At 48.7% G+C, this 10,930-nt stretch overlaps 1 protein-coding gene across 1 annotated transcript; it reads left to right on the plus strand.

The window, feature by feature from the left end:
- The first annotated feature begins 9,137 nt into the window (after nt 1–9,137).
- LOC104028632 (olfactory receptor 14C36) lies at nt 9,138–10,195 on the plus strand. The gene has a single exon (XM_009479712.2). The coding sequence runs from the start codon at nt 9,230–9,232 to the stop codon at nt 10,193–10,195; it is 966 nt and encodes a 321-aa protein (XP_009477987.2). The 5' UTR covers nt 9,138–9,229.
- The last annotated feature ends 735 nt before the right edge of the window (nt 10,196–10,930 follow it).

A 10,930-nucleotide genomic window follows, 5' to 3' on the forward strand; every position in this document is an offset into this window, starting at 1 on the left:
AAGACTTCCTGCAAAATGTAACAAAGAGCTGTTGGACTGAGATTTCCTGCCCCCCTGACTTTTATCCAATCCCATGTGTGAAACAGACTGAAGTTTTCCTGTGGCTATAAACTAAGAAAACACTACTGTGTGCTGACAAGAGTGGCTGTTTTCAAATGCACTTGGTAGCACTTGTGTTTTTCTGTCGTGGATCTCCTTTTGTAGAAGCTGTAACACAGACTTCCTCCATTAATCAAACGTAATTACTCAGAGACTAACTTTACCCTGAGCCTGCAATTTACACTTACCCTCTGGCAAAGGAGAGGTGGGATTCATTTCACCTTATTTCTAGGTGTCAAGGAATTCTTTTTCCAGTCTGAGCTGGTTTCTGAGTTGATCCAATGAATGGGAGAGTTCTGCAGAAGGAAAATTCTTCCCCCCTCCCTCTTTTAGTGCTGTGGCTACAGAAAAGTAGTTCAAACGAAATGCCTACATGTTAGAAGGCTAATGGGGAGTGAGAAGGATTCCACCTATTCTCTTCCTTTGATAAAATCCAAAGCTTGGAAAAGTTTTCCTTTAGCCATCTTTAACTTTTTCCTTTTTCCTTCCCCACCCCGCCTCCAGGGAAGCTTATGCTAGAGGCAAGAAGGAAAAGCCTCCCTTCCTACCAGCGGAGCCGTCCTCCTCCTCCTCAGATGATCCTATTCCAGAGGAGTTGTTGTGTCTCATCTGTACAGATCTCATGACGGATGCAGCTGTTATTCCCTGCTGTGGGAACAGTTACTGTGACGAATGTAAGTGTTACTGCCCTGTGTGTTCATTCAAAACATCACATGTGATCTTCGGAAAGCAGAAATAGGAGATAATAGAATTGCTTTGTTACCACTTCTACTTAATACTTCAGTATACCCTGAACAAGAAAGGACTCTTCTCGTATAAAGGAAAAAAAATGCAGAAAGCTGTTTCCCCTTTTCATGTATCTGGTTAAGTCCTCTTTACATGGGAAAGGATGAGTATGAGAAGAGTGCATCACTGTGCAGGTGATTACAGTATTAGATATGGAATGCATTTAGTTTGTCCAGCTTTCCCTCATACAAAATTATACAGCCAGCTCTGGTGCCTGACTGTGCTCTGCAACAAAGGGAGAGTCAGGCATTTAATCCACGTTCTTCTCCACGGGAGAGCTGGTTAAAACCTTCAGAACTCTAAACATACTAATGGTTTTTTGAGATGTGTTTTATTCATTAACCTTGAGGTTGGTGACTTCTCGCTGTACTAGACAGTGGAAAAAAGACTCGTGGGGACATCAAGACACAGCCTACTCTACATCTTCAGGTGTGACAGTAGTGAAATATCAAAACTGTACGGTTGTGTGCTGCATACGAGACATTTGTGACACTGTTGAACTTTTATAGCTTCATGCTCTCAATTCCAGACCACATTCACCCATTAATCATAGACGTGTTTTGAGAATTGATTAGAAGCCAACTAATGTCCTCACTTTGGCTAAAAACTGTTTTGATGATTGTAATTATTCACAGGCATTAGAACAGCGTTGCTGGAATCTGAGGAGCATACCTGCCCAACGTGCCACCAGACAGACGTTTCGCCTGATTCTTTAATTGCCAACAAGTTCCTACGCCAGGTGCCATGATGCCTTTTACGTAAACTGTTCATAAGACAAGTCTATTTGTGAAAAGGTGAAAGGGAAGCAAATACTAGTTTACATCTCCTTTAAGCAAGGCTGAATTGAACAAGGCCAAATTTACTTTTGAAATCCATGATCTGTTGTTACAGAAGCTTACAGTCTGGCACATTCAGGTCACACTTTTGTTTAAGATGATTGCCTCGCTTTCAAATTTGGTGTTAACACTGAAGGACTTTAAATACAGATACTCTGAGTCACCAGTCATTAATATCAGTGTCTAATGGGATGTGTTCATATATCTGTATGGCGATTTATTTTAGGATTGACAGCATTTACAGGAATACCAAAGCAATTTTACTCTGTGGAGGCTTTTGTTCATTTATCTACTGAAGTTCCATATTACCTTTTTGTCAATGTTTTTCTGCCTCTAGGCTGTGAACAACTTCAAAAATGGAACTGGCTACACAAAAAGGCTCCATACCCAGATTCGACAGCAGCAGCAACAGCCACCACCACTCCTGCCCGTCACCCCTCCTGCTGCTCTGGTGAGTGCCGCTCAACTGTCTAAACCTTCCCCTCTGTCAATCAGCAGTCTGTGGGAAGAGAAGGTAAGTTTTATTTCAACATATGCGCTGATTCCTGTATTTTCGTAGAGCTTATTTTCCAACTGTTTGCATTTATTCACAAGGGCTACCAGGTTCCTGTACAAAGGCAGCCAGCATTAGCAAGTGTTCTGGGCCCCCAAGGACAACCAATACCCACAGCTGGTAAGTAACTGTAACTTCAGGATTTCCTGAAAAGAATGATCTTCAGACCAACTGAATGGATTTTTTTCCTTTTTTGTCTCCCCACTCCACAAGATCTTCCAATGAGAGCCAGAACAATTCGCTCAGCAGGTGGCAGAGCAGGCTGGGAACTGTGAGTATTCTACAGAAATTCAGTAGATGACCACTTGTAACCTGTTAAACGAGGCCGTAACACGACTTGTACAGCAGCTGGTTTATAATGAACTGAGTATGCACAGATCGCTGTTTACACGTGATTTTGCTAAGGAACTGATGAACTATAAAAAGATTCAAGAAGAGCATAGGCATTCATTTTCCAGGTAACTGCTTTCCATGTCCGTAAAGGAGAAGCAGATTGTCTGGAAGAACCAGGAGGAGTTCCACTCCACCTCTCTCGTTAGGTGGATTGGGTGACTCAAGGGATCAGCAGTGATAGGAGTTGCACATGTAGGTTGCTAGCTCAACTCTGGCAGAGATTCAGGTTGACCGATAGTTGTCCTTTGGCAGCCGTTGTTAAGGAACATGCGTCTCTTTTACTAAAGCTTCTCTGCAGTGACATCCTTCACCTCCTGACAGCCGTGAGAGGCTGGAAACTGAGTAGTGTAGTTGCTGGATTTTCTGTGTCTCCCTATTCTGACTGTAACCATGACCTCAAAGCACTTTGGAGGAGATACGTGAGAGAAATGGTCTTCCTTTCCTCTTTTGTTTATTTCTGGAGGATACATGGAGAGATTTTAACCTGGACTGCAAACTGGTGGCTTTCGCTAGTATTCCGTTGACATTGTTGAGCTTTTCGTAGGAATTAAGAGATCAGGCTTGTTTAAGGAAATGTTAAATTGGTGAAGGACTTTGAGAGGAGGAATGATGCTAATGGCCATAGGCGGAATAATGTGAGATGGTTCTTTAAAAAAATAATAAAAGAAAAAACTTGTGAAGAAAAAACTCAGGGTAGCTGATGTTTTCTGTTCCTCAAAATCACTTGGGCAGGAGTCTGAATAACTCTGTTGGTCGTGCTCTCAGGATCTTTCCTGGAGTAATGGCATTGAGTCACATGAAACCAATCAACAGCTGTGGTAGTTCATGTGATAGAAGTGAGTGGAAATAGCCTTACCCTTCCTGGATGTTTTTACACTAACAAAGCAGCAGCTGTTGTGTCTTGTAAGCAGAAACTCTTACATGTCATCAAGTTCTTTGCTTTGCAGTAGCATCATGTCAGCAACTGAAAGAAGCTTTGATGTAAGCATATGGAGAGGAAAAAGAAACCCAAACCAAACTTGGGAGGAAAAAACCTGGGGAGAATGACTGTTTTGACTACCTTCAGTATTCTTTTCTGTGTTGTGGTTTTTTTAAGGTCCATGTCTCCTTGCAGTACTTCATCTTACTCTAGAAGTTCATATACCGACTCCAAGTCAAGATCCAATTCTTCCTGCACTCGCTCCTCCTCTCGATCATATAGACATTCCTGTTCTCGTTCCTACTCAAGATCACCACCATATCCAAGAAGACGCAAAGGGAAGAGTGGCAACTCTCATTCTAGGTCAAGGGCACATGGTTCTCAAGGGTCAAGGTCAAGGTCACCCCCATCCAGAAGATCCCGTTCATGGTCAAGATCTCTAGTATTTAGAGGCCGGTCTCCCACTAAACGGACAACACCTCAAGGGCAAGGAGAAAGGGAGTATTCTAACAGACACAGAGAAGTTCCACCATACGATAAGAAAGCTCCCCATGGCAGATCTGCTGCCTTCCGACATCCATTAGAAAAGGAAAGATACAGTGCATGGGAAAGGAAGGTGGACACCAATCATGAAAAATCTGCTCACATGGAACCTCCTGTGAAAAAAGTGAAGAAGGAGTAGCCAGACACAGACATTGTTAGAACATCTTCCTTTTAAAAGGATGAGAATACTTTGATAGTATCCTGTAAAGAGTAGTTCCCACTTGGGAAGCTAGAAGGGGAGTACTTTTTGGGGAGGGGGGTGTTGCAGAAGCCATTCTGGAACATGGACAGTTGCATGGCTATTTTTCTCTTTGTTTGCTAGCTATACTTTACTAGTTATACTTTGTGTATAAACACAAATCACACGTTCATAAATAAAGTTAAGATTCTTTTAGCCTTGTGTATTCCCTGGCATGTCTGTATTACATTTCTAAGTAGCATCTTACCATAAGGGAACAGAGAAGTCTCAAAAAAAAATTAAACCAAAGGAAAAATCCTGGAGTGGGAGGGAAGACTTAGAGTTGGTTAGAAGTAATTCAAGTAAATGAAAGAGAAAGCAAACCCATTCCCTTCTTGTTTGCTCTGACTGTCCCTGATTTGGGCTGTGGGTGGCTGTCAGCAGGGTGGAAGCCTTGCATCTCTCTTTACAAGTCCTCTCTCCCTCCCCCTGTAAAAGCTCTGCAGCCTCAGGTGCTTCTGGTCTTGGAGGCACAATGAGCTGCATTCTTAAAGCTACCTCAGGTCTTGGTCTACAGAGAGGGGGTTTGGTCTTGGTTTTGGTTTGGTTTCGGTTTTGGTTTGGTTTCTTTTTTTTCATACGCATATCCCTGTATGAATTTCAAAGCAGAACCTGGATCTGTGAGTGGCAGGAATAAATCACTGGAAAGCCTGCCAATTCTTGTTGAACAGCAAAGCAGCAAAACTAAAATGAGTGAAGATTTTTTTTAAAAAAAAAGACGCACAAAAGCTTATGCTTTGCGTATTTCTGCCTTAGAGCAGACAGCTTGTCTTCTGTGGATACTCTGCTATTGCAGCCCCAGATTTTGCAGGTGGTTAAGGGGGATTGATGTGAGAGGTGGCCACACTTGACAGAAAATTGAAGGAAGAGTTAAGGTCATTTTGGGGAGAGGAATCTGGCAGGGACAGCAGTACCCAGGAAACCCCATCAGTAATGCCATGGAAGTCCAAGACGACCTAGCTAACAGCACCTGAAACACCACATCTGTTCCCAGGTGTGGCAGACGTGGGAGGAAGGGGGAAAAATAAGCAGGGGTAGGTGCCTTGTTTGGGAGGGGGCACGGTCGCAGAAAAGCAGGAGCCAAGGAAGCTGAGGGGGATGTACAAGCATGGAAAAAGGAGAGAAGGGGGGATCAAGGATCCAGCTGCTGCTTGGTTTGCTGGTTTGACTGAGCCCTGCACCTAATCCCCACAGCCTGTCCGACCTTCTTTTGGAGGGCGATTCCAAATCCTTTTGTGCATGGCCCCACTCTGTGTACCTGGTGCGGGGGTGGGTGCAGAGGCCTGGCTGCTAGCAGTGGCAGAAGGGAGCACAGGGCATGGGGACCCAGCAGCTGGAAACACTGAGTGTCCAGGGCCAGGTACTGCTGGAGCGCTGTGTGTGTGCAATTAGCGAGTGAACTTGAAGTTGGACGAGCTGGCGAGCAAAGAGGAGAGACCCTTTCAGTCATGTGGATGGCATGTGGCTGCAGCACGGGTACACAGGGTTATATGTTGTTATTATTATTAATACCGCTACGACTATTTTACTTAATTTATTTCAATTATTAAACTGTTCTTATCTCAACGCACGAGTCTTCTCACTTTTAACCTTCCACACCTCTCCCCATCCCACTGGGACAGGGGAAGTGAGCGAGCGTCTGTGTGGTGCTAAGTTGCTGCCCAGGGTTAAACCACCACACCCTGTGAGCTGCTCCCTTAGAGCCTGCAGTCACCTGCATGTATCTGGGGCCACCTCCTGAAGCCCAAATGTCACCAGGTGTTTGTGCCTGAACAGCTCCCTCCTGGCCTCCATCTCCATTATTGCCGTGTGAGCACAGACAAGGAGCTCCCATGCAGGTGCCCATGTTGTGCCCACCTGAAGTGAGGCAAGAGGAATCCCCCTCCTGTGGGTTTGTGCTCTGCATGGGAGGGAGCTGAGAGCCCTTGCAGCCCCAGGACTCCAGGCCCAGGATGAGATGGCTCCACTGACTCTGCTGAATCCATTCGCTCAGCAGGGCTAAAGGAGATCCCTGCCTGTCCCTGCCTGGGTGTCCTGTCTAAGGTGGAGACAAGGAAAAGTGATTACAGGACCTAAATCTGACTCAGGTGAGAGAAATTACACTGCTGGAAGTAAGAGTCTCTGCCCAGCTGCAGGAGGGAGCATCAGTGATGGCTTCAGGCTGTGTCACAGCAGGTTCCCCTGCAGCCCCAGGGACAACACAAGGGAGCCCAGAGGGGCAGAGCAAGGGCTGCCTTGGGCTGGTGCTGTGCTGCTGAGCTGGGCCGGGCTCCTGGGACGCAGGCAGCTCCTGGCATAGTGGGCAGCGCTGCAGAGAGACAGCTCTGCCCAGGAGCAGCTCCTGTGCCAAGCGCAGCAGGGCTGAGGGCAGTGCCTGCAGGCAGGGAGGGGAGAGGAGGGAGGCAGGGAGAGGTTAAAGGCAGTGTGGGGTGGGAGGGTGCTGAGACCTCACTGCGGGAGAGACCTTCACAGCCCTTGACATGGTAAGACTCTAGTTGCAGGGCAATGCAGCTGCATTTCCTTGAGGGGTCTCCTAAAGCTGGCACATGCCACAGATTACAAGATCTGTAAGTACAACTCTCAGAGTTTCTCTGTTGTAGAGAAGAACATGCTCCAGAGCAGGGCTTCCCTGCTGCACCATGAGAGACTGGGACAAGCATGACAGCTGCCTTCTCCAAAGGATGGCTGCAGGGGTGTGAAGGCGGGTGTGCAGCCAGGGGTGCCCAGGGCTGTCCTTGTGAGCAGGGTCCCCGCACCCCAGGGTGCTGTGTGCCGGGGCAGGGACTCTGCTGCCTGCCAGGGTCAGCTCTCAGCCTGCCCAGGGAACTCCCCACGGTTGTGCCAGGAGAAGCTGTGGGTGGAAGGAGGGACCCCAGCAAGGCAGGGTCCTTCTGCTGGTGAGAGGGTGCTGCGTGGGTCAGGGCTGCTCAGAGCTTCAGCCTCATGTCCAGAGTATTTGCAATAGGAGGTTTCAAGGGGAAGATCAAGACAAGGATTACTATAAAGAGAAGGAATTTCCCTGTGCTTTCAATTTTCTTCTCTTGGGGAACAGCAGGTGAGAAATGATAAAGGAGTTGTTAATATTGACAGAGCACTGAGACTGCTGAACTGTAACTCTGAGTGATCAGCAGGTTTTCCAGGAGTCTCCCAATGAGTTTTCAGCCACTGTTCTGCCCGTGGACAGAAACAGGATCACCTTTGCTGGACCCATCAGGCTTAGTCTGACCTGTGATTTTTTCTACCTGCAAACAGGACCATGCACCCAGCCAGTGCCCTGCACACAGGCAGGTTTCTGGAGGGCTAAGGAGAGGACACAGAGGTTGGGATGGGGTCTGTGAGTGCTCACAGGGAAAGACATGGCACAGGGAAACAGCTCCCATGAGGAAAATCTCCTGGCAGCAGGGATATCATCAGGGAATGAGAGGAAACGAAAACGAGAAATGTTGTGAGAGGGAGAGTTCAGAAAGCTCCGTCTCATCCCCTGCCATGCAGAGCCCCCTTGCCTCCTCTCCCAGCCAGCAAAGCCTCTGCCCCAAGGGCTGGGGGCTCCAAGGCGGGAACCAGCTCCTCTGCAGCCAGAGCTCCAGCAGAGCCGTGCTGCAGCTCTCCAGCCCCGCGCCCAGGGCCCTCTGCAGAGCACAGGGGCTGAGAGCAGCTGCCCGGCAATGCTGGTGCCTGGGAGGTGGCGGGCACAGCTGGCGAAGGGCAACGCTGGCCTGAGGGCCCGCCTGCCTCTGCCCTGGCCTCTCTCACCCACACCCGCACTCCAGTTCTCCTTCTCGCTCCACTTGTCCCTGTTAGTGCTGGGGTTATTTCCTTCTTGCTGTCAGGCTCTCTGGGGAGATGCAGTTTCAGCTGTAGAGTCACACACTGGTCTTGTGGGTCCCCCCATGCCCATGTGTCCATGGGAACAAGTGTCCCAGCTTTCCTCTAAGCTGTGGGGCAGTGGGCAATGCAGTCAGTGCATGGAGGCAATGAGCTGAATCTCCCTTACTCAAATGCCGTCACTAAGACACTTGGCTATCAGCTGCAGGTGCCCTTCCAAGCTGTGAGCTGCCCTCCGGCATGCAAACCTGTCCCATAGCATCTCTGTATTGTCTGAAAGCTGCATGGAGAAGCACAGAGATGCTACGAGAGAGAAAATGCTGTTGGGTTTGTGCAATGAGCCATGCGTGTCCTTGGCTAGAAGTGGGGTGCTGAGACCTTGAGAAAGGCTGAGACATTTAGTGGTCTGTGGTAGATCCCTCTGCTCTCAGCAGTGCCTGGTGGCTTTTCAGGGTAACACGGGAGTCTGATCACCCTCCATCTCAGAAAGGTGCAAGCCCGGAGAAACTGGGACCCAGACAGAGGGACAGAGCAGCTGCCCTCACTCTGCACTGAGCCACAGGCAATCCTCTTGCCTCGCAGCACTCGCTCTGTTCTCCCTGAGTGCAGCAGAAATGCTGGGGGTTTCTGACATCCAAGAATACTCGCCAGGGTGGCAGGGAAGGGGGAGCTGTAGAAAACCTAAACCTTTCAAGTCGCCTTCTGTCTTCCTGGGTCCTAAGCCCTGGGAGTGCAGATGCTGACAGGCCTTTCTGCGTTAGCAGTGGTTCCATCTGACACAGTTGAACTCCAGGACTGGTCCCTGTCCCTGCCCACTGCTGCAGAGCAGGGCTGACTTCTCAAGAGCCCGTGGGCAGATGCCCAGCTCCTCATGGCACACATGGCCAGCACCAGCCAGGGCTCCAGGCACAGAGTTCAAGGAAGGGCTGCTAGAAAAAGAAAAGGCTGGATGTGTGTTACAAGGGGAGATCGTATGGGAAATTGCTTTGATTTTGCTCAGAGAAGTCTCTACTACCTTGTCACTGTCTTATTCTCCAATGACAGTCACTGAGTCCCAGAGGCAGCAGATGTCCAACAGCAGCTCCATCACTGAGTTCCTCCTCCTGGCATTTGCAGACACACGGGAGCTGCAGCTCCTGCACTTCTGGCTCTTCCTGGGCATCTACCTGGCTGCCCTCCTGGCCAACGGCATCATCATCACCGCCATAGCCTGTGACCACCGCCTCCACACCCCCATGTACTTCTTCCTCCTCAACCTCTCCCTCCTCGACCTGGGATCCATCTCCACCACTGTCCCTAAAGCCATGGCCAATTCCCTGTGGGACACCAGGGCCATCTCCTACTCAGGATGTGCTGCCCAACTCTTTCTTTTTGTCTTTCTGATGTCAGCAGAGTATTGTCTTCTCACCATCATGGCCTACGACCGCTACGTTGCCATCTGCAAACCCCTGCACTATGGGACCCTGCTGGGCAGCAGAGCTTGTGTCCATATGGCAGCAGCTGCCTGGGGCACTGGGTTTCTCTATGCTTTGCTGCACATGGCCAATACATTTTCCATACCCCTCTGCCATGGCAATGCCTTGGACCAGTTCTTCTGTGAAATCCCACACATCCTCAAGCTCTCCTGCTCACATGCCTACCTCAGGGAAGATGGACTTCTTGTGGTTAGTGGTTTTCTTTTTTTGGGATGCTTTGTTTTCATTGTGGTGTCCTATGTGCAGATCTTCAGGGCCATGCTGAGGAACCCCTCTGAGCAGGGACGCCACAAAGCCTTCTCCACGTGCCTCCCTCACCTGGCCGTGGTCTCCCTGTTTGTCAGCACTGGCACCTTTGCCTACCTGAAGCCCCCCTCCATCTCCTCCCCATCCCTGGACCTGGTGCTGGCAGTTCTGTACTCGGTGGTGCCTCCAGCAGTGAACCCCCTCATCTACAGCATGAGGAACCAGGAGCTCAAGGATGCCCTATGGAAACTGGCCCAACTCACCCTGTTCTACTCACAATAACCTCCCTCCCATTCTCTGAACATTTCCCAGGGTTTATGAGGCCAGAAGTCTACATTTTTCAATGTGATAATCATACTTTTACACATTTTTGCTGCTTTAGACTGCTTGTCTTGAGATTTGATCCTGTTGTGTCTGACCCTTGCACAGCACTCTGTCAGCTGTGAGCTGTGCAATAGCAACTCTTCAATAAAAGGTGATCTCCTGTGTGCAGTGCCAGCTGAGCTATTCTTACAGTGTTGCTTCCAAGAAAATGTCTAAGGAATTGGTCTTTTCTCCTTCGGTGTTCTCCCTGTGTTTGAGGTTAAACTCATGGTAACATTGGGTTCCATTAGATCAAAAGTTCTGATTTTAAAGGTTCTCTTCTTGGTGTCCAATGGCAGTGGAGATGGTTCATGAGCTCCCCATTGCCTCCTCAGGCTGCTTCACATATGACAGGACCAACAGCACAGAGTAGCGTTGTGGTTTAGCCCCAGCCAGCAACTAAGCACCACACAGCCACGCGCTCACTCCCCCTGCCCTGATGGGATGGGGGAGAGAATTAGAGGAGTAAGAGCAAGAAAACTCCTGGGTTGTGATAAGAACAGTTTAATAATTGAAATAAAGTAAAATAGTAATGATAACAATATAATAATAATAGTAGTAATAATATACAAAGCAAGTGATGCACAATATAATTGCTCACCACCCACTGACTATAAAGCATTCAACACAGTCCCCCCCAACATCCTTCTCTCT

Source organism: Pelecanus crispus, chromosome 16, assembly GCF_030463565.1.
Source record: "Pelecanus crispus isolate bPelCri1 chromosome 16, bPelCri1.pri, whole genome shotgun sequence".
Lineage (NCBI taxonomy): Eukaryota > Metazoa > Chordata > Aves > Pelecaniformes > Pelecanidae > Pelecanus > Pelecanus crispus.